We start from the raw sequence: 25,084 nt of genomic DNA on the forward strand, positions 1-25,084 counted from the left end.
CAGAAATTTTTCTGTACCCTTCCCCAGATCTGTGCATTGATACAATCCTGTCTCGAAGGTCTACTGACAATTACTTGGACCTCATTGCTTCGTTTTTTCTCTGACATGCACTGTTAGGGCCCTTTCACATGGCCGCTCCGTGTGTCCGCAAATCATCCTATTTTTTTGCGGATGATTTGCGGACACAATGTAAGTCTATGGCATTGCGGATGTCAGCGGAATACCATCCTCTGACATCCGATTTTCTTCCTTTCAGTTCTGTTCCGTTTCTTGGAACGGAACAGAACCCTATTTTTTCATCCGTTCAAAAACGGAAAGGAAGGAAAATCGGATGTCAGCGGTGTCACCCGCTGACATCCGCAATGCCCATAGACTTACATTATGTCCGCATATCATCCGCAAACAGATGGGATGATATGCGGACATACGGAGCGGATGACACAAATGTCATCCGCTCCGTGAAAAAAAAAAAAAAAGTCCCGCAGCGGAGCTTTCACACGGAGCGGCCGTGTGAAAGAGCCCTTAACTGTGGGACCTTATGTAGAAAGGTGTGTGCCTTTCCAAATCATATCCAATCAACTAAATTTTCCACAGATGGACTCCAATCAAGGATGTTCAGTGGAAACAGGGTGCATCTGAGCTCAATTTTGAGTGTCATGGCAAAGGCTGTGAATACCTATGTAGATGGGATTATTTTCTGTTTATTTTTAATACATTTGCAAAGATTTCAAACAAACTTCTTTCACATTGTCATTATGAGGTATTGTGTGTAGAATTTTGAGGAAAAACTGAATTTTTGTAAAATCTTACCTGTAAAATTCCTTTCTCTGAGTCCTCCGACAGTCGCCGCCTCCTCTAAGTCCTCACTGTTGGGTATTGTCTTCCTATCCGTAGGAATAGTGAAAGAAAATAGGTGCGCAGTCCTAAAGTGATGAAAAGTGAAGTGAAAGCAGCACTGAAAATTAAATTAAACGTGAGAGGATGGCAATATAGAAAACATTACCAAAGTGCGCTAAACAAATAATGAACCAAGTGTTCAAAGGTACATGGATGGTATCCGAGTTAATACCAAAATCATATGCATTCAGTCCAAAACAAAAGTGCAAAAACTGTGAAAAAGTCTTTCTTTTCAAATTGGAGTGAAGGTGAGGGAGTGTTGGGAGGTGGGTGGGGCCTCGTCCCAAAAAATGATCCAAAGTGATTCTCAGTGGCCTGATATACACATGTGGACACCCAGTGTTAGGAGTGGACTCTTACCACAATGTGGAGAGATGTGAGCATGTACTTTGTTGTGTCCAGAAGTCCCCAACTGATCAAGCTGGCAGGGATGGCTCTCGGAATGGGCCGGAACAATCAGCTGCTTCCAAAGTGGGGAGGGATCTGTAGGCTTCCAAGCAGGGGGAGATGCCAAGACAGAGCAAACCCAGAGAAAAGAAGAGGACTATAGTGCATTACCTTCGGCTTTATTGATAAAACGAATGAGGGTACACTTACACATTCCGGACGAACAGACAGCAAATACAGGGCGGTCGCGGGTGTCTGCAGTACAAACCGGGACCTATGACAGCACGGCTGGCTCCCCCCGACGCGTTTCCACTAACAAGTCGGCTTCTGGGATTTCATGGCCAGCGCCAGGCGCTGATCCACTCCAGACTGGAGGAAAGCCAAAATTATCGACACCGAGTAAGAACGAGGGGAGAACCCCCTGGACTCACACCAGGCGAAATAGGCTTTCCAGGTACGGTAATAAATCTTACCAGAGGAGGATTTCCTAGCCTTGATCAGGGTAGGAATAACCTCAGGAGATAGACCCTTGTCCTTCAAGACTTGGGTCTCAACAGCCAGGCCGTTAAAGCCAGCGACTGTGAAGCAGGATGGAAGATCGGACCTTGAGACAGGAGATCTTCCCGCAGAGGCAGACGCCACGGAGGCGCCACTGCCAGGTGAACAACGTCGGCGTACCAGGACCGACGAGGCCAGTCCGGCGCCACCAGAATCACCATGTGCGGTTCCGAGACCAATCTGCGAAGGAACCGGGATAGTAACTGAATCGGAGGAAAGGCGTACATCAGACGATACTGATGCCAAGGGGCCACCAACGCATCCGCGGCGTCCGCCAACGGATCGCGCGTTCTTGCCACAAACCTTCCCACCTTTCGATTTAGCCGGGATGCGAACAGATCCACGTCTGGGGATCCCCACTTCGCACACAGCACAAGCGAACCCCGCAGGGATCGCACAGGGAGTCACACAGGCACAGACATGGGGACACACAGCAACACAGACTGCCACCCCAGACAGGCCCCACACAGAAAAGTACTTACCTGTACCAGATGGCGTGGGGGAGCCTCTATGCACGGATAAACCTCTGTCCTCATCTGACAGGGAGTGTCGTGAGCCAGGGACATGACGCTGCAGCATCGCAGACGAGTCCTGTGAGGTAGCCACCTCACGGCTGCATCCCTGCAGCGAACAGGGATGGGTCGTTCGTAATGCCAGGGCGAACCATAGCTGAACGCTCAATGGCGGGCTGGGGGTCCATCTAACCCTCTGTGCCCTGGAGAACCAGGGCGGCCAGTCCGAATCCCAGCACCGCATGATCCATCTTCATCCGAAGAACAAACTAACACTAAAGCTGACAAAATAAACAGCTAGTAAAGTGAGAGAAAAAACTGACATTTTCAAAGAAAATCAAAGAAAAGATTTAGGAAGGCTGAGACTCAAGCCCCAGCACAAGGTAAGCCTGACTATTCCTGACGCTAGGCAAATTAAAACTGAGTTGGGAGTGGTGATGCAGGGGGGGTATTGACCGGATGGGACAGCCCCCATGGGTGTGTATATGCTAATGCCTTTTGTCTTTGGACTAAGTCTATATGCCTAGCTATTCCTACGGATAGGAAGACAATACCCAACAGTGAGGACTTAGAGGAGGCGGCGACTGTCGGAGGACGTAAGAGAAATAATGAATTTGATCAATTTAGGAATAAGGCTGTAATATAACAAAATGTGAAAAAAGTGACGTGCTGTGAATACTTTCTGGATGCACTGTATTAGCAAAAGTATGTAGGCATAGGACACCCCCCCCCCCCCCACACCTAAAGGAGAAATATACAAGAAACATTAATTAGTCAAACCCAGTGGGTTTGTTTTTTTTGTTTTTTTGTATTTTACCACTACTATTCCTTTATACTAGCTTTTGAAATGTGCAAATGCAGCAAAATTAGAATTTGGATGAAAGGTTTAGTGCTTGGAGACAATTTTTGAAAGATGAATAGTACATTTTATGTAAAATTATATAGATCAGACCAAAATGAGGGACAAATAAGGAGGAACAAGGGACAGAGGGGCTTTGTTCCTATTCGGGGACAGTCCTTCTTAACCACTTGCCGACCGCCGCACGACTATTTACTGCGGCGGACAGCCCCTACTCGGCAAAGCAAAAATAGGGGTACGCCGCTTGCCCACGAGCTCCCGCCCTCGCTCGTTCACTAACATCCCCGCGCGAGTGACCGGCGGCTCCGATGTCCGCCGGCCACTCGCGATCTCCCGCTGGAGAGGGAGAAAGGCAGGCAGCTGATGTAAATACAGCCGTCTGTCATTCTCCCTGATGTAAGCACAGAGGCTATGCGATCCTGCTATGTAGGATCATATGTCTCTGTGGTTACATCACAAGCCACGCCCCCGCACAGTTAGAATCACGCCCCTAGGGACACATTTAACTCACTGTTTACCAATAAAGTTAACCCCTTCCCTGCCAGTGTCATTTTTACAGTAACAGCGCATATTTTTAGCACTGATTACTGTAGTAATGTCACTGGTACCCCCAAAAGTGTCAAAAATGTCAGTCAAGGGTCCGATCTGTCAGCCGCAATGTCGCAGTAGCGCAAAAAAAATCGCAGATCGCCGCCATTACCAGTTTAAAAAAAAAACAATAAAAATGACATAAATCTTTCCCGTAGTTAGTAAACGCAATAACTTTTGCGCAAACCAATCAAAATACACTTATTGCAATTTTTTTCACCAAAAATATGTAGCAGAAAACAAATTGGCCTAGAATGTTAAAAAAGTTAGATTTTTAAATTTTTTTGGGGGGGAATTTCATATAAAAAAATGTAAAAAATATTGTAATTTTTTCAAAATTGTCGTTCTTTTTTTGTTTATCGCGCAAAAATCGCGCAGGTGATCAAATACCACCAAAAGAAAGCTCTGTTTGTGGGAAAAAAAGGACGTCAATTTAATTTGGGTACAGCGTCGCACGACCGCGCAATTGTCCGTTAAAGTCACGCAGTGCCGAATCGCAAAATAGGCCCTGGTCTTTGAGCAGCCAAATCCTCCGGGGCTTAAGTGGTTAATCAGAGACAGTTGGGAGTTATGTGGGCGACCATTGGTTGGGTGGTTGAGTTGCAATTTTATCCTGCCCTGGCCACCCATCTGAACAAAGGAATGAAGCTACTCAGGGTTGTGTACATGCCGCATGTTCATTGGGGAATACTGCCACTGAATGTGACCCATTTATGGTAATGAGGCTGCCCCATAGCCGCCCTGCAACTGTACACATTGCCCTTTTTTTAGGGTTAAAACAGGTGGTGAGGAGATGACCACGAAACAGTTTTCAGAGGCAAGAGTTGTCACACATGAGAGCGGGCTCTTAGGCTAGGTTTATTTGTGCATCCACGTTCTTAACGCTTTTCAGAGGTCATTGAGAAGTGGTGAGGGGGCAATGTGACGATTCCTCCTGCCCATCTTAGCCCTATTTTTGCCAAACACACATGGTGCAACCTTGTGCATTGCATGCAGGTTGTGTGGTATTTGAATGGGTCGCGTGTGGCAAGCTCCATCCACCGATCGCATGTTAAATAGTGTTTGTAGTGGGCATAAAGCATCATATCTGCAGCATGTGAACATCCCTGTCCACTGACATTGCAACTTAAGGCTCTGTTCACACATAGGCGTTTTGAATCGCAGGCGGAATTATCGCAAAACTACCCGCAATTTCAAAACGCTTTTAAAATGTCAAATCGCACATCGGCATGTTCAGGTGCCATTCATCTCAATAGCACCTAAAAACGAGGTGCGATTCTACCGCTATTGTCGCGCAACAGATTGCGCAGACCAAATTGCACAGCATGTCTCACCCAAAAAAGTTCCAGAACTCCTTTTGGGTGACACACGTACGATTTGTCACATAACAATCGCAGCAGAATCGCACCGCGTTTTAAGGTCCTATTGAAATGAATGGCACTTGAACACGATGATGTGCAATTTGACATTTTAACAGCGTGTTTTGAAATCGCAGGCATAATTCACGTATTCACACATGCGTTACAATCGCACTTTGAAATTTGCGTAACGGCAACGGTTGTCACGCGATTCTGTAGGTCGCATAGGGCCAGGCCAGCCCATTCACTTGAAAAGAAGATCTTGGCTGTTTTCTCACCACGTGCTTTATGCGATTTTCAAAGCTGCTGTTTGCCGTACGACAAAGAGGGCAGAATCGCATGGCGTTTGGGATGCTATTGAAGGATAATGGCACTCAAACACGCATTGCGCATTTTGCCATGTGCTTTGGAAAACGTGGGCAGAAAGACGGCAATTCTGCATGTGATTCCAAATGTGAAGTGTGAATTGGGCCTCTGGGGTGCGGGGGGGGGGGGGGGGGGGACTGCGTGTTTTAACGCCTCCCAAACGTGCGTCTAAATCTACCCTCAACAGTGGCAAATGGCATGTTGCTAATATAAAATATTTATAAAAAAAATAATAAATAAAGGAAATGGTGACAACTGCTAAATTCTATGTATTTACCAAACAACATAGACATAACACAATCCACCCCAGGCAAAACCTGTACAGTGGAATGTGCTACCACTGTGCACCTAAAAACATGGTGCGATTCTGCTGCTATTGTCGCGAAACAGATCGTGCAGACCAAATTGCACAGCATGTCTCGCCAAAAAAAGTTCCAGAACTTTCACATAACACATAAGTTCACATAACAATCGCAGCAGAATTGCACCGCGTTTTAAGGTCCTATTGAAATGAATGACACTTGAACACGATGATGTGCAATTTGACATTTTAACAGCGTGTTTTGAAATCGCAGGCATAATTCAGGTATTCACATATGCGTGACAATCGTGCTTTGAAATTTGCATAACGGGAACGGTTGTCACGCGATTCTGTCATCGCATTCACTTGAAACGAAGCTCCTGCCCGTTTTCTCAATACGTGCTTTATGCGATTTTCATCGGTGCTGCTTGCCATACAACAAAGAGGGCGGAATCGCATGGCGTTTGGGATGCTATTGAAGGATAATGGCACTCTAACATGCATTGCACATTTTGCCATGCGATTTGGAAATCGTGGGCAGAAAGACGGTGATTCTGCATGTGATTCCAAATGTGAAGTGTGAATGGAGCCTCTGGGGGGGGGGGGGGGCTGCGTGTTTTAACGCCTTCCAAACGTGCGTCTAAGGCCTCTTGCACACTGCAGCTTAAAAATGCTCAGTACAGCTTTTTTTTTTTTTTATCTGAGCTAAAATAGAGCCCATTCATTCTTAATGTGCCTATGCACACAGCCGCGTAAATGAGCGCCGCGTTTTCTTCAGTAAGAACAAAATAGAAAAACCTGCATTTTTGGTCAGTAATTTGCGCCTGAGGCGCGCAAAAACGCGCAAATACGCTCAAATGACCCAAAATGTCAATTGAATATCCAGAACGCTAGAATAAATTTACGCGCAATTATGCGCAATTACACGCATTTACGCGCATTTGCGCAAGCGCATAAACGCGAAAATGCGTGAAAATACGTGCATTATAATTACGCCAGAAAACGTAGATGCTCTAACAGGAGTATCGTGTGTAAGCTGCCTAAATCTACCCTCAAGAGTGGCAAATGGCATGTTGCTAATATAAAATATTTATAAAAAAATAATAAATAAAGGAAATGATGACAACTGCTAAATTCTATGTATTTACCAAACAACATAGACATAACACAATCCATCGCAGGCAAAACCTGTACAGTGGAATGTGCTACTCCTCATGCTTCTGGATTGTAACAATGTATCTCTGTATCCTTCCTCCTCCCCACAACTGCTGGGACTGCGGGGACTGCCATTCTCCTAGGGAAGAGAGTCCGCACCAGGGGGGTCGATGTGCTCACAAGTGTCCTGCCTAGAGATGAGCTGAGCTTTGTCTGTGTCTTTCTAGGCTGTAAGCAGAGCCTTGTAGGCAGCCGGCTGTAGCATGCAGCTGAGGAGGAGGAGGAAGCTCCCCAGAAGGAGGAGGAGGAAGGAGGCAGCCTGCTAGTGGGTTTTCTTCTCTTTCCTTTTTTTTATTCCAAGAGCAATCAGCTTGTAAGGTGGGAGAAGCAGCAGCAGCAGTGGTGAGGCTGGAGCAGGAGGAGGAGGAGAAGGTGTTGCTGAGTGCTAGTTGCCTCCAAGCTAAATCTCCACCTAGCAGAAGACTTGAGGGACCCTACTCTATGTCACTGTCACACAAGTGCATCCATCGGACAGCGTGAAGAATAAAGGGGAAAGGTGCAGAGGCAGGGAATGCAATAGGAAAGAGAAAAAAAATAAAAATAGGGGGGGCTGAAGAAGACTTGGCTTGATCTAAAACTCCTTCTTCTCCATGGGTAGCGCAAGTCGGAAAGTAAGAGCGCTTTAACTCCTTCGACCCCCTTTTCAGAACTCTGTGACATCCGCCTGCCTGGAATTGACTCCTGTGTGTGCTATGAGGTGAGAATTCATTTAGCAAATTGTGTTTTTCCGTACCGCTGGCATTTCATGACAGACCCTCAAAGTCTTCGACTTCTGCAGAAACAACCCCCCCTCACCTCCTGACACCCCCTTGCAGCCTAGAGGTGTCTTGTGAAAAGTTCCCAGCAGGCGTTTAATTGCTTTTCATTCATTGTTTGGCTTTGGCAGTTGCCACAGGGTAATTTGTGATCAGGATAAAAGGACACTAAGAGGAGTTTATTCTTTTTTTTTTGCCTTTTCACTCTTTAAGCATCAGGATTGCGTCTGGACAAGTTAAGACGTTCTCAGAAATGAAGATGTTCCTTTTCACATTTGCCCTTGATATTTGGTTGTAGAACTTTTCCTTGAAGTGTACCCATTGGATGTATCAGGACTCGGGAGTTTGGCCGCAGGAAAAAAAAAAAAAGTGTCGTTGTTTCCTTAGCTCTGACCCCCTAGGAAAGGAGATTTGATACTATCGGAGATATGGGCCGGATTAAGAAAACCAAGTTGGTTTTTGGAGTTTTATTCATTTTCAAATTGTTGGCGGATTGGTGCCAGTTTGCAGCTGGAGAACTGGAGCAAGGTAAGGAAGGAATGGAATATATTCAAAAGTGTATTCCTTACTATAATATTATTATATCAAAGATTTAATGTATGCAATCACTGTATTACCATTTCCCTTGTGGTACCGCAATGGTCTTGGTCAACCAGATTGAGCCATGTAACGTAGATTGGATTGATTCAGGATATCGGAAAGAAGGCTTCGACCTTATTGTATTTTTTTAGGTACCGTCAACAAACCAAGAAATACAAGAGTGAGAAATCTGTCCACAACCACAATCTAATCCTTGACTCAGGGAGCAGAAGTGGGGTGAAAGGTTAGTGGATCGATTGCTCAGAGATTTTCCAGCATGGATTGAAAAATCCCTGGATGCGATAACGAGTGCTTCTGATGCTCTAGAGAACTCGTTATGGCTCAGCTGTTAACCCCTACAAAACAAAGTGTGGCAGGAAAATTGTACATCGCTTGTTTTTATCGAGCTGTTTATGGCTTTTGGCCAATGTTAGTAATTTGGCAAAGGAGTCACTATTTTCACTGCACAGATCAGATCAGATGGTGCTATATTGATGGACCTAATTGAGTTGTTTATTTGTTTTTTTTGGGAAGATCTATTTGAAATCTGATGCAGAGCTGTTTCATTAACTGGTCGAATCTTGTTTTGTGGTAGATGATTGAGAGTTACGGTGAACCTGCGTGCACAGGTAAAAGTTCTGAAACTACCAGCAAGATTAAAAAAGCATGCATCAAGAAATACTTGCACCCCAGGAGTGGCAGTCGAAAATCCATGCAGCTTTATTTTGCCCATTACAACTATACGTAGATCCCTAAATCATATCTGTTCTATACCATCTCACTATTGGTCAATATCTGTCCTGGGTGGTGTCACATGCCAATAGTGAGAAGTGGGGACAGGAGCTGTTGGACCCACAGTTACCTTTTGGAAAACTGAGGTTTGAGAGCCCAGAGGCAGCTCTACAAGATAATTGAATGTACAGGCAAATCTAGGTGCCCTACTTTTTAGGCTTACTAGTTGATTAACGGCTTTAACCTACACACGGTTACTTGTTAAATCACCTAATATTACTTTAGGTTTGGAGTTTTCTTTAGAATCACCTAACAGTTCCCTATACAGTGTCTCAAGGCTACTGTGGTCATTGCAAGGGATTCCCTCTCTCACAGCTGGAGAACCCAGTAAATACAGTAAGCCAGGTGACCAGCAGACTCCATCTATAAATGAAATATCCCTTTTTGGGGGCCTGAAATATCCCTTTTTGGGGGCCATGTACTTATCCTTACCCTCTAGACCAGCCCTTGTCAACATTGTTTTACCCCAGGTGAACCCTTGAACTAATTTTCAGGTCTCAGGGAACCCCTGATAAGATCAGTCCTTTGGGGGATCATTGGGAAAAAGCTGCTAATATTCTTATATTGGTGGTGGGAAGTTCTAAGAATGCCTCCACAGTGGTGGTGAGAATGCCATTCTTGAAGTCAGGCCACTGGTGGTGATGAACCTAGAACTATGCAGGCACAATTAGATGGGAGGTCAGTTAGCCAAAGCTCAAGAAACCTCTAGCCACCTCCGAGGAAGCCCTAGGGTTTATTGGAACCCTGGTTGAGAATGGCTGCTCTGGACCAGTGGTCTCCAAACTATGGCCAGGGGGCCAAATGTGGCCCTTTGCTTGCTTTTATCCGGCCCTTGGGGCATTTTTATCCTGCACTGTCAACAACAATGGGGCATAGTTCCTGACACTGACAATGGGGCGTTATTTTTTCCACTGAAAACCAATGATGGCGCTCTATCTCCCATTGATACCAAAGATGAGGCACTATTACTCCTCCTAATACCAGTCATGGGTCATTGTTTACCCCCTCAGATGGCAGGACATTTTCAACTCTCTCTGACCACAGTGTGGCCCCCCTAAAGTTTAAAGGACAGTAAACTTGCTCTTTGTTTAGAAAGTTTAGACACCCCTGCTCAAGACAATACATATTACAGGAATCTGTTGACCACCTGCAGTCAAGGTTCCCCAATAATCTTTCATTATATAGAGATATATACTGTACATCCACAATTGCATTGAGTGAGTTAATCCCATTTTTATTGCCTAGGAGGCAGTACAGCTCTTTTCTGGTTTCTGGCTCTACATCTTTGCTCTAGCAAAGGAGAACAGAGAACTGGATGAAAGTTTCCAAACTGGCTGTTAAGTTAAAGAGATTCCTCTGCATAGCCTCATCCATGTAAATTGTAGGTACATGTAATCAGGCTCAGCATTTTGTGGGGTAATAAACTTCTAAAGGGCACATATTTGTGTGCAGTTCACTACAAATGTCTCATGGGGCATTCTTATTGCTGTGCATGTAGACTCATGTTCAATGGCTCTAAAACAGATCATAAAGAGCAATCAGAGGTGCACACCCTCAGGAGTCTGCCTCAGCTGCCCGCTTGCATTTATCTGCTGGAGTCAGGTGAGAAAGATGTCCTGCAGACATGTCCAACCTCATTCATCATGGAAAAACCAAGAGCGATTGGGTGAGGAGTTCAAACCTGACCACTTTCTCCCCAAGGAGACCTGGCCATTGATGTTGATGGGTACCTAATAGTCATAAGATTGTCGCTCCATCACAGCAGGGTCCGATGCCTGCTTTCTCATCTCTGCGTGTACCTTGGGTCTCTTTTAACCCTCCAACTTAATGTTTTAGGCAGAACTTGCTATACAAATCCATTATATTAAAAAAGAATAGCGCACACATGCAAAAGAAATTACTACCAAATTTGAAGACAATCCATAAATAAAAATGGGGATTTAGTCCCACCATATGGCCATATCGTGCTCAAGCCCACCACTACGTCAAAGTACCCCATTATCAGTGTTTACTATTGTTTAGAAAATTAAAATTTGTACAAATATTCAAACTTGCTTGTACTGCAAGACTAAAACCCCCATCATGAATACAGTCATGGCATGCTTAGCTTCTCAAACTGAACACATAGGTTACAATTTGATGGGGCAATCTCCTTTCAACTTTCCAACAGTCATGTATTGCGCTGTCAACAACAATGGGGCATAGTTTCTGACACTGACATGTATTGCGAGGACCTACCGTATTGGCTATAAATTTAATTAATTGATAGGCCTTTGTTCAACATAGCTGTTGATAATCCTAAAGCCGACCACTTCCATAAAATATGGTTGTACAATCCTCTTTATATTAGCAGTTATGTAGTGTGAGGATAAGGCCTCTGACACACTTGGCGTTTGCCCAACTCTTCTGAATGATTTTTCTCCTGACAGGAGAGGAGCAGCGTAAAAAACGCACCTAAAACTATGTTTTGCCAACAAGTTTAGGCACGTTTAGGTGCATTAAGCATTGGGCATTCATTCATTCCATAGGCTTTTCTTCCACTTTAAGGGTCTATATCAAGAGATTTTTGTTCACTTCAATCGCGTTTGGCAATGAGGATGGAAATCCAACTTAAAACAGGTCAAAAGAAGAAGGTCAACCAGAGCTCAAATGCACCAGTTAATAAATGAATAATAGAATGAATAATAGAAGCCCACTGCGCTACTTTAAATGGTAATTGAGCGGTCAAGCAACGCTGTACTAAAACAAAATATATATAATTTTTCACACAAATAGAGCTTTCTTTTGGGGAAGACCACTGAGTTAGTTTTATCTTTTATCATAATAAATGAAAAAAGACCAAAAATGTTGAAAAAAATATATATATTTTTCACTTTACTGGTATAAAACATATCTAATTAAAAAAAAAAATGTAAATCAAATTTCTTCATAAATTTAGGTCAAAATTGATTCTGCTACATGTCTTTGGTAAAAAAAAAAAATCCCAATAAGTGTATATTGATTGGTTTGTGTGAAAGTTATAGCGCCTACAAACTGTGATATATATATATATATATATATATATATATATATATACTATATATATATATATATATATATATATATATATATATATATATATATATATATACTGAAATTTTATTTACCTATACTAGTAATCTAGTGATCAGCGACTTATAGTGGGACTGTGATAGTGTGTCGGGCGATGTAACACTAACTGACAATGGGTGGGAATTGACTAACTGCCATTGCCATCACCAATGACACTAATACAGTCATCAGTTATAAGACTACACACTGTCACTGTACTAATGACACTGGCTGGGAAGGGGTTAACATTTTGGGGTACTCAAGGGGTTAGGTGTGTGCCTAACAACTGTTAGGGTGTGTATTATGTGATAATATTTACTAAAAATCTCTTTGTTCCTTCTCCCTCTCTGTACAGAGCCCTGTGTTTGTCAACACAGGGCTCTGGGCTGTGATTGGACACTGCTGATCAGGTGTCGAGAGTTGGCGGCCTTTACCCAGTGGAGGCCAGTGATGTATAGGTATGCCGCTATGCCTGTAGGAGCCACCCACCTGCAGTATAATTAAGGTTAAGGAGATTGCACAGAAACTGTACAATTAGATTGCACTGTATGTTTGGCCAGTATTAGCTAACCAATAGAGTATATATTTGAAGGACAATGTATTGGTATATCTGCTAACCTGCCAGAAACAGGAAAAGTTGATATAATTTAGGTATGCATGCAGCCTTTCCAGTGCTTGTAATTCCTCAGCAGTTGAAGAGATTATTAATATAATTTTTTTTATACAGGATTTATACAGCACCAACAGTTTGCACAGCACTTTACAATATTAAAGTGATTGTAAAGTCTAGGGTTTTTTTTTTTTTTTGCTTGAAAATAACAAACATGTTATACTTACCTGCTCAGTGCAGTGGTTTTGCACAGAGCAGCCCGGATCCTCCTCTTTTCAAGTCCCTCTTCGGCGCTCCTGGCCCCCTCCTGTTGAGTGCCCCCACAGCAATCAGCTTGCTATTGGGGCACCCGAGCTGAGCCACAGCTCCCTGTATCCATTCAGACACAGAGTACCGGCTAGGCCCCCCCCCTTCTCTCTCCTCATTGGCTCACTGACTTTGATAGCAGCGGGAGCTAATGGCGCTCTGTTGCTGTCTCAGCCAATGAGGAGGAGGGTCCCAGGCAGCTGAGTCTATCCCATAACATCGCTGGATAGAGATGGGTCTCAGGTAAGTATTAAGGGGGGCTGCTGCAAACAGAAGGTTTTTTTATCTTAATATATAGAATGCATTAAGATAAAAAACCTTCTAACTTTACAACCACTTTAAGGGAGACATTACAGATACAATTTAGTTCAAAACAGAAGCAATGGGAGGGCTCTGCCCATGGAGCTTACAATCTAAAAGGGAAGGGGGAGGTGGTACAAAAGCTGTGGGGGGGGAGCTGATGGAAGTGGTTAATGTAGTTTTTTAGGTGGAGCCAAAGTAGGCTTCTCTGAATAAATGAGTTTTCAGGGATCGTCTAAAGGCGGACAGGGTAGGTGATAACATGACAGATTGTGGTAGGGAGTTCCAGAGAATGGAAGAGGTTCTGCAGAAGTCCTGATGGCAAGTATGGGAGGAGGTCACAAGGGAGCTAGAGAGAAGGAGGTCTTGGGAGGAATGGAGGGGATTATTTGGGAAATGTGTTGAGATGAGGTTGGTGATGTAGTTGGGGGCAGTGTTGTGGATGGCATTGTATGTTGTAGGTAGCATTTTGAATTGTATATGTTAGCAGTGATGGTGAACCTTGGCACCCCAGATGTTTTGGAACTACATTTTCCATGATGCTCATGCACCCTGCTGTGTAGTTGAGCATCATGGGATATGTAGTTCCAAAACATCTGGGGTGCCAAGGTTTGCCATCACTGGGCTAGTGGAAGACAGTAGAGGGGTTGGCAGAGGTGGGCAACGGCCACGGATTGGATGAGGTGGATGCTGGTGACCTCTACTCAGATAGCTTGGAAGATATAAAGGAGTTCAGTTGACTCGAAATGAGCCTTATTTTTGTACAGAAAACATTTGCAGACCATTGTGAACCTTTGTTACTGAGGGTTACAGCACTCTTTCAGCTTTTTCTACGTAGGAAGCCTGTTTTCTCCCCACTGCAGATCATTATCCTCCTGCTGAACATTCTGTTGGGTTTTCAGAATCTGCCGGGTGGAATTCTGACTTGGAACCTCGCCGGCTGCCGTGCAAATTAGTGTCGCCTTCCTGTGTTTTCAGCGCAGGACAGGTCACGCCAGGCTACCCGGCAATCTAGCTGTCATTTCACCTCGTTATTTGGATAAGTCCGTCGCTCTGCTTCCCCCTAATCCTTCTTATTGTGCTGCAATCCATACCTCTCCTCCTGTTTCTCTATAATATCCCCACTGTCTGCCAGCTATTCCGAGAGAGACGACTTTAATATTTCACAAACAAACAGCAAATTTATGGTCAGCCGCATATTTTGGACTGATCGTCAATGGAAAGCACGCTAGATTTATAACGCCTGCTCCGTCCACCAGTCCCCAGACATGGGAAGTTAGATGGAAAAAGCCATGAAATTTGTATTTATGTATTTCTAGGTTTATAGATTTGTAACATGAAACATCCACTCAGCTGATGTTTTATAGGATTGTGTCTATTCAGATCTGTATTGACATATCTGCACTCAAAGAAAACTGGGAACAGTTAGGCTAAGTTTAGACGTGTGGTTGGGAGGGGGGAGCATTTAAAATGTGTGGTTAATCTGCAATTTTTGCTCCCCCCCTTCAAACCATCTTCCCTTAACCACTTGCCGACCGTCGCAAGTACATATACTGCGGCGGTCAGCCCCGGCCAGGCAAAGTGACGTACCGGTATGTCACTAGCCTGTCACCAGCTTGTGAGCCAATAGCGGGCGAGCGCGCGCCCGCTGAGGCGCGCGCCCGCCCCGGCTCGTTCCCTAACAAGTCAGTGTGTGTGACCGGTGGACCCGATGTCCGCCGGTCACTCGCGATCGTTCGCCGGGAAGGGAGAAAGGTAGGCGGCTAATGTAAACAAGCCGCCTGTCATTCTCCCCTGTGTAAAAATGGAGATCAGACGGTTCTACGATGTAGGACTGTTCATCTCTGTTTTTACACTAGTAGCCATGTCCAATCACAGTTAGAAACACGCCCCTAGGACACACTTAACCCCTCCCTCTCCAATACTGTTAACCCCTTCCCTGCCAGTGTCATTTTTACAGTAACAGTGCATATGTATAGCACTGATTACTGCAGTAATGTCACTGGTAACCCCAAAAGTGTCAAAAATGTCAGTCAAGGGTCCGATCTGTCCGCCGCAATGTCGCAGTACCGCAAAAAAATCGCAGATCGCCGCCATTACTTGTTAAAAAAAAAACACCAAAAATGACAAAAATCTTTCCCTTTGTTAGTAAACCCGATAACTTTTGCGCAAACCAATCAAAATACGCTTTTTGCGATTTTTTTTTTTTTTTTTTATTACCAAACATATGTAGCATAAAACAAATTGGCTGAAAATGTTAAAAAAATTTGATTTTTTCATTTTTTGGGGGGGAATTTCATATAAAAAAATGTGGAAAATATTATTATTTTTGCAAAATTGACGCTCTTTTTTTGTTTATAGCGCATGATCAAAAAATCGCACAGGTGATCAAATACCACCAAAAGAAAGCTCTGTTTGTGGGAAAAAAAGGACGTCAAATTAGTTTAGGTATAGCGTTGCACGACCGCGCAATTGTCCGTTAAAGTCACGCAGTAAAAAATCGCAAAAAACCCCCTGGTCAGGAAGGGGGTAAAATCTCCCGGGGTTTAAGTGGTTAATAAACCTAAAAGCTTATCAATTCTTAGATGTAATGGCTGCATTATTTTTTATTTTTCTTCTTTTTCATCTGGTGAACCAGCAGCCATGTATCAGTTTACATGGATGAGACAAACCACTTAAAACTGGCAGGGGTGGTTAAAATTAGATATTGACCGATTATCGGCATATACCGAGGGCTGATCTGCACTTTCCCCGATATATCGGAATCGGCCACCAAGGTGACCGATACTGCCAATATTTCCAAAGTGCTTGTACCGGAGTGATACCTGCAGCTAGAGGCATCACCCTGGTACCGGCATCCATAGCCGACGGTCGGCTGTTTGTAATGACAACTGATGCAGCATGCACTGCTGGTGTCAGCGGCAGTGTCATCTTAAGAGCATTAAAGGGCCCCGGGCAACGCAGTGCACTGGGGCCCTGCCCAAACAATCACCCACGAGAATAAAAATGCAAATTATTGATAAGGCGATATTTATTGGTACAGCAGTGCCAGGCTAATGACAGCTTCCAAGTTGGGCGCCTGGGTTCAGTGAACACACACACGGACGGGAGTCAGACTCGACTGTCCTGTGTGTGCCTGTTCCCGTGGAGGCAGACAGGCATTCCTGCAGTTTTGGGCTCCTCCTCCATGGCCCAAGTGGCCTGACAGTGGCAGGGCGGACAGGTGCTTGCCACCTGCTAAGTTTGGCGGCCGTATGCACACGGGAATCAAGAATAATTCTTGGCTGGGGCTTGGTCGCCAGGCAGGTGGAGCCCCCGGGCAACTGCCCAGCATGCCCATTCGGTAAGATGGACCTGGTCAGCGGCTGCATGCAGGGCAAATATCTCCTAAACCGTGTAGGTTTAGGAGATATTAATTTTACCTACAGGTAAGCCTTATTATAGGCTTACCTGTAGGTACAAGTTAAAAAGCGGAGTATACTACCGCTTTAAGAGTCTAACTAGAATATTTAAATCATAGATAGAAGGGCTGAGATAGCTTTTCCTGTAGAAAGTGCTATTCACATAAGGCAAAGCCTAAACCTTCATCCATGGGATCTTTGCTGATTAGGATAGTCAGCTGGTCTGCTGTCTGATCAGAGATCACATCACTAGCACCGAAGTGATCCTGGAGCAGCATTTTCTCCAGAAATTATATGTTTATGAGTCTTTCTCTTTTTCTGTAAAACTGGCATTCAAACACACAGCTTGACTCAAGCTTGGACAGTCTGATGTGTATCCAGTTTATTGTGAGGCTGCCATAGAGTCTAGCCAGAACTTGTCTGTATCTTTTTAAAGAGCTGATTATTTTGTCCTGCCTGGCTTTGAATATAAAAGTAACCTGCAGAGTATGTAAAGGTGGAGTTCCCCTTAATAAGCATAGAAAGATCTACTGTATTTGATGCCAACCGAATTGAACAAAGATCCTCATATCTGTGGCATAGCTCCCAACTGTTCCTGATTTCGGTCCCTCTGTCCCTCTTTCCTCCTCATGTTGGCCTGATCTATATAGTTGTATATAAAAAGCACTTTTATCTTTCAAAAAGTGTTTCCCTGTGCTAAACCTTTCATCCAATTTCTAAATTGCTGCAATTGTAAATTTTAAATGCCAGTATAAAGGAATAGAAGTGGGAAAAAAAGCATTTTTTTTTTTTTTTAGATAATTTTTCTTGGCGTGGCAGGGGGTGTGTCCTATGGCTACATACTTTTGCTAATAGATGTCCCTCATTCCCATCTCAAAAAGTTGGGAGGTATGCTGTGGACACCCAGGCTGGAATATCGATTCACCATGTGGGTTATTTTTCTCAGATACTTCATTTCCCTGAGCAAATCCAGTGTACTCCTTCCTCTGCGCTGCCATAGAATGTTTAACTACTTCAGCTCCGGAAGGTTTTACCCGCCTTCGTGACCAGGCCATTTTTTGTGATACGGCGCTGCATTGCTTTTAACTGACAATTGCGTGGTCGTGCGACGTTGTATTCAAATAAAATTGATGTCCTTTTTTTCCCCACAAATAGAGCTTTCTTTTGGTGGTATTTGATCACCTCTGCGGTTAGTATTTTTTGCAATATAAACAAAAAAAGACCGATAGTTTTGAAAAAAAAAGAAAATATTTTTTACTTTCTGCTATAAAACATATCCAATAATTAATTTAACAAATCAAATTACTTTATCAGTTTAGGCCAATATGTATTCTGCTACATATTTTTGGTAAAAAAAAAATCTCAATAGTGTCTACAAACTATGGGATAGATTTATGGACTTTTTGATTTTTTTTTATTGTTTTTATTGGGAATGGCGGCGATCAGCGATATTTAGCGTGGCTGCGATAATGCGGCGGACAAATCTGACACTAAGTGACACTTTTTGGGGACCAGTGACACCAATACAGTGATCACTACTAAAAGTAAGCACTGTTACTGTTATAAATGACACTGGCAGGGAAGGGGTAAAGGAGTGAACTGGCAGGGAAGAGTGTGCTCCTAGGGAGTGCTTTCTAACTATGGGGGGGAGTGGACTGACTGCAGGAAGAGTGACGTCTGTGTTCTTGATTAGTAGGAACACAACCTCCCTCTCTTCCTGTCTGACAAGGTCCATAAAGACATGGATGAGCAAGTTTGGGGTGGAGGAACTTGCCTTTCCTGACCTCAACCCAATAGAACACCTTTGGGATGAATTAGAGCAGAGATTGCAAGCCAAGCCTTCTCGTCCAACATCAGTGCCTGACCTCACAAATGCGCTTCTGGAAGAATGGTCAAACATTCCCATAGACACACTCCTAAACCTTGTGGACAGCCTTCCCAGAAGAGTTGAAGCTGTTATAGCTGCAAAGGGTGGGCCAACTCAATATTGAAGCCTATGGAGTAAGACTGGGATGCCATTAAAGCTCATGTGCGTGTAAATGTGCAGGCGTCCCAATACTTTTGGTAATATAGAGTATATATATATATATATATATATATATATATATATATAATTTCTTTTTTGTATTTGGACATGTTTGCCATCCATCTGCGACTAGCTTTATGACAATTTGCTAAAAGCTGCTGACAAGCAGTGATTGTTTAAAAAAAAAACCCTGAATCTTCTGACTGTACTTCCCATTCCCATACAATTACCGGTCACGTGCAGCTGAGAACCGGTTCATGACCGTCGAGTGACAACGCTGATGTTGGCTGTAAGCCTTTCCTTTGTCACGGCCGTACTCTCATCTCCTTTCTGCTAATTGCCATTTGTTTTGCCTTGTAATAAGCGACTTGGTTAAAGCGAGTCACCTCGTTTCATTTTCTGTTTGCAGACACTCCATATATACAGTCGGTGACAATTATTAATTAATGACAAGCTCCATGGGATTTTCAAGTAATGAGGCACCAGCGGTTAAAATACCTCCAATTACACTGATCATGTAGGGTCGATTGTTGAGTTTAATGACCTATGAGAGTGTGCAGGTTTTAAAGGTTTATCCAGAGCTTTCTTAGAGCAGATGTAAACGCTAACTGCCATTTAGTTTGCTATAGCACTGTGTATCATAAACAACTGTCATTTTTTAATTTCTTTGTTGCATCTTATTGATTGTTGCTCTCCCGCAGACTCTTTGCATTCACTTCCTCTCTACATACACTCCAGTGATGGCTGAATGGGGTTGTAAAGGGAGGTTTACTAATGATCTTTCCTGGGAACTTACTGGAATTGACCTTACAATGCCAGAATTTTGCTCCAGTTGTCATTACTGGAATGTAAGCAAAGCGCAGTGATGTCATTTCTGACACCCGCTGCACCCTGCATTTACCAGATACCAGGACAGAAGGACGAGGGGGAGGAGCAGTGCGGGAGCAAGGTGGATGGGGCAGGGGCAAATAAGTGAAAATATATATGCCGCTGCTGCCCCCAGGAGCGGGGACACAAGAAACTGAAGGCACCAATAATACCACAAGGTAAGTGTTTGCATGTGTATGTGTATGCAGTATGTCTATGTGTTGTATGCATGTGTATACAATGTGTATGTACACGGCCATCTTACCGAAGGAGCATGCTGGGCAATTGCCCAGGGGCCCCACTTGCCCAGGGGGCCCCACCTGCCCAGCGTCCCATCCCCAGCCAAGCATTAGTCCCGATTCCCATGTGCATCCTGCCACTGAACTTAACAGTTGGCAAGCGCCTGTCGGCCCTGCACTGCTGACAGACCACTTGTGCCATGGAGGGGGAGCCCACAACTGCAGGAATGCCCGTCTGCCTCCACGGGAACAGAGGCACACACAGGACTATCGAGTCTGACTCCCGTCCATGTGTGTGTTCACCTAACCCAGCCGCCAAACTTGGAAGCTGTCATTAGCCTGGCACTGCTGTACCAATAAATATCCCCTTATCGATAATTTGCATTTTTATTCTCGTGGGTGATTGTGTAGGCCGGGCCCCAGTGAACTGCATTGCCTGGGGCCCTTTAATGCTCTTAAGATGGCACTGTGTATGTACATATAGAAAGTAACCCGCAAGGGGAGAGGACTAGGTGGGATTGTTGGGACTATACAATACCAAGCATGGAACACCAAAAAACAGGGAAAATATATATAATATACCACAGGAATGTAAACTAAAATTACAATATTTTATTCAATTTAAGACTAAAAGCTACCTAAAAGAAGGGTGACAACATAGATGTGAATATCGCATGAAAAAATTAGTAGCTAAAAACAATACAGCATGCCACAGAGTGCTAGTCATGGCAAGACAATATATGAACTGTACGATTGCAACAATTGAGGAAAATTCATAGAAACCCAACACATTTTAATGATATACGTCTTCCTCAGGGGGTGAGCATCAATTACATAATTTAGAAGGATTTCTGTAAAATAAACAACAATCAATGCTCATTAGAGGCGTAACTAGAACCTTCAGGGCCCCGGTGCAAGAAACCATGAAGGGCCCCCCCGGACCCCTGGCCGGGGCCCTTCCCTTCAAGCCCGGGGCTCTTCCCACTGATCCTGGGGCCCTTTACTCCGCTTGCGGGGCCCTTTATTGCGGTCCCACAGTGGGTCCCTTTCACAAGTTTTGCAGTGGGCCCCCTTCCTGCCATCTTGAGGCCTCCCCACGGTGGTGGAATGCCAGGGCCCAGTTGCAAGTGTGACCTTTGCGATCCTGGAAGTTCACCCACTGGTGTCAGTAGTTTTTATTTTTTGGTATTTTAATTGTATTATTTTTTATCATTTTATTTTATTTTTTTACAATGTCACTGACTATGACTCTGTCCATTTAGAGAAGCAAGGAGCTGGTAAATTACATATTTACAGACCCCTTCCTGGTTCTCTATTGTTACACATCCCCTGCAGCAGCCGGCAGGAAAGGGGAGGGATCGCATTGGGTGGGGGGGGGGGAACCAGGGGAGCACACAGGGGCCCAGAGACAGCAGAACACAAGTGAACTGGATAGGAGGAGTGGCGGGGGCAGCATACAGAGGATCCAATCTCCTCCATTTTCTTTCTGCAGCTACAGGAGTAAAAAGGAGGACAGTGATTTCTCTACAAGCTGCCCCCGCCTCCCCTCCTATCCAATGCCGGGCCCCCTGGAGCATTGGGCCCGGTTGCGATCGCAACCCCTGCAACCCCTGTAGTTACGCCCCTGATGCTCATCCCCTGAGGAAGACGTATATCATTGAAATGCGTTAGGCTTCTATGCATTCACATCAAATGTTGTCATCAAACAGACGTATTGTATAGCTGGGGTGGGAACAGGCACTATGTGTTAAAATGCAACAGTGTAAATGGACCCTCAAAAAATATTGAAAATTACTTTTAAAATTACTTGGAGATTTTACAGAGATTGGGTTTGCATATAATACTTTAGTGTTGCTAGACTGAGAAATGGACTAGGGCTTAGGGTCATTTTTGAAGTGGTTGTCAGTTTAAAAAAATTCTCCATTATGGTGGATGGGCAAGGATGTTAAAATGATAAATTTACCTATACATCTTTATTTTACAAATATATTTTTACACAACAAAGAATCCCCATAGCACGTAAGGTTATGTGAAAAGACACCACAGGACCTCTCACAGGATGTGATTTGATAAGGGACAAGTCACTCCCTATTTTCTTCTTTGTGTAAATTTCAGCATGAGCTATTGATCCCCATACACAGCAGGATTGCAGGATTTTTTATAATAGGTGGTAAAGAGACAGCGGATAATGTGAAAAGTTGCTGAGAGCTCCACTTGCTGGTTGGATAAAATACTATATAAACTGAAGAAAATATGTATTTAATGTGTTTGTTTTGTTAGCACTGATCCTAAAAATATTAATTAAGAAAAGAAAATATACCCAGTAAGGATCTACAAGTTTCTACCTGGTTACCCCCTGTGTGTTTCTGTGCTTGGGGTCAAAAGGATATTCATTTGGTTACATATCTGGTGGACTTGCCATGTTGTGCAGAAATTTTGGACCACACCCTGGTCAGCTCCACGCTTGATCCTGATCTATCTCTTGCGCTGCTGAATCATAATTCTATAATAATAGACTCTGGTCCGGCCACATCTGGAGTATGCTGTCCAGTTCTGGGCACCGGTCCTCAGGAAGGATGTGCTGGAACTGGAGAAAGTCCAGAGAAGGGCAACAAAAATAATTAGGGGAATGGAGGACATCAGCTATGAGGAAAGACTACAGGCACTGAACTTATTCTCTCTGGAGAAGAGACGATTGAGGGGGGATATGATATCAATGTACAAATATTGTACTGGTGATGACCCTAGCATAAGGAACAAACTATTCAGAAAAAGGAAATACAATAAGACACGTGGCCACTCACTAAAACTAGAGGAAAGGCGGTTTAACCTTAAAATACGTAAGGGGTTCTTCACTGTGAGAGCGGTAAGGATGTGGAATTCTCTTCCACAAGCAGTGGTATCAGCAGGGAGCATCGATAGTTTCAAAAAACTATTAGATAGGCACCGTAAAGAACACAACATACAGGGGTATACAATGTACGGTTAACAGCAAACACACACACACACATCATAGGTTGAACTGGATGGACGGACGTCTTTTTTCAACCTCACTAACTATGTAACTATAATACCATGGACTGTACCAGAGTCCAGTTCTGCCTCATATTACAACTCATGACAGCAGCCAAACAAACCTTAGCACATGATTAGAAGTCCCCCTACCCTTTGCACCATTGAAACCAGGCATAGGGTCACCCAGGCTATGATACATAGTAAAATCAAAGCAACAATTCAAGAAAAATATCCCAGACATCTTAACATTTGGCAACCTTGAGTGAACCATTTTCTTCCACCTGGCTTTGACGAGTCTCTCCTGGAACCCTGAGTCTTTGCCTCCTCTGACTACTATGGTTTGAGTCCTGGACCTGCCCAGAGCGTCGACCTCCCCCCACTTTTCTCCTTTTTGCGTTCTTTCCTTTCTCTCTTTCTTTTCTACTTTCTTTTACATCCTCTTACTTTATACCACTGGAATGTGATTTTCAAGGTTTTCATTTTGCATACCTCCTGTCCACCGGCGTTGGATACTTCTGTCATTGTCCCAATGTTGGTACTATTGTTGTTTGACTTTATTTTGTTTTGAAGGCCTTGTGCCTTCATCTTCCTTATTCAAGCTGCGTATTTATTGTGACATCTTTTGGAGCTCTGCAAATGTATGTATACATTTTTTTCCCCTTTTATATTGGAATATGACTGGCATTCATTTCTATAACAATAAAAAAAGTTTGAAAAGAAAGAAAGAAAAAAAATATGTAAAAAAAAATCACGATATACTTCTTAAGGGTCCTCTGGCTTTCATTGTAGTTTAGATGGCTTCTCTGTTTATTGTAAATTCAAGGAACATTTAGTGACCTCTTTTACATAATGGTGGCATGACATAATACTCTATAAATTTGTACTCTGAACAGGGCCTCTTTGATGTGTCAGTATCAAATGGTCACTGTGTCACTGAGTACTGACATCTTCTTCTCACTGAATATATACTCCATCAGAGAGCGGACCCTGTGAAAGTGTTGTTTTTTGTACTATTTTAACTTTTGAAGTTTTTTCCATTTTTTTTTTTTTTAGCCACACCATAATGGATAAAGATGAAAATAATGTATAAAACAAGTATACAAAGGGACCTTTACAACAATGTGTGTATTTTTTAACACATATTTTTCATTTTTCAGCACATTGAAGTCCATTATCGCATATCAACGAGCTAAAAAAAAAAACATACCTCATTTTTCCACTGAACTGCAATGCAATATATATGTTTTTATTACATGGGTTGAGGTGTTCTGAGGGGTAGGTGTACTTGTTTATTGGTGTTGGCGTGCTATTTGAAATAAATGAAAACACAAATAGACCTAACATTGCAGTAATGTGCACTAAAGAGAAACATGTGAAGGACCCTTAGAACCTGAACTTTGAAAACTCCATTACTCACTTGCCATACCTTGTTCTACACTGCCTTTGTATGGAGGTGGCCATCTTGGTTGAGGCAGAGCTATGTTTCTTGTGTCAGAGCTGCCATCCTAATGATTGGGGATCTAATGATTGTTGGAGGAGTATTCAAACACCAGTAGAGAAGGATGAGGAAGCAGAGATCCACGTATGAATAAAGCAAAATCAGGGAGATCCTTGCACTGCAAGTACTTAGGTAAATGTTCCTCTCCAGCAAAGAGAACAGTGAGCAGCATATCCCCAATTCTCAATCCATATCTGATGAGATTAAGGCAGGCCATAGATGGTGTGAATTTTTTTCCTGCAACTCATGGTTTCAGGAAAGAATTGTGCGCGATTCCCCCATCAACACAGTCAGTGCTGACAGGGGAGTCTCTTCTGCTGAGCAGTTGTCTGCTCCCAGTTGGGGGGGGGGGCGGTGTTAAGCCTTTCCCACCAGGAGAAGACATTATTGCTAGCGGCTGGTAGCGCTAATCGCAAGTAAATCTGGCAGGCTGGTTGTACCCACGGTGATCGATTGAATAATTTGGTACATTCAGCCTGCCCACACAAGGTTCGAATCTCGGCCGGTTCCTGCTGAACCGGCTGAAAATTCAAACCGTCTACGGCCGGCCTAACAGTTAGAGACA

At 43.7% G+C, this 25,084-nt stretch overlaps 1 protein-coding gene across 1 annotated transcript in view; it reads left to right on the plus strand.

The window, feature by feature from the left end:
* Window positions 1–7,135: 7,135 nt before the first annotated feature.
* PLXDC2 (plexin domain containing 2) overlaps window positions 7,136–25,084 on the plus strand; it is an 804,296-nt gene continuing 786,347 nt past the window's right edge. The window contains exon 1 of the mRNA XM_082259441.1: window positions 7,136–8,324. Within this exon, the coding sequence (XP_082115567.1) occupies window positions 8,225–8,324 (100 nt within the window). The 5' untranslated portion in view covers window positions 7,136–8,224. The remainder of the gene's footprint in view (window positions 8,325–25,084) is intronic.

This window comes from Pelophylax lessonae (assembly GCF_965119305.1).
Source record: "Pelophylax lessonae genome assembly, chromosome: 5".
NCBI classification, from domain to species: Eukaryota; Metazoa; Chordata; class Amphibia; order Anura; family Ranidae; genus Pelophylax; species Pelophylax lessonae.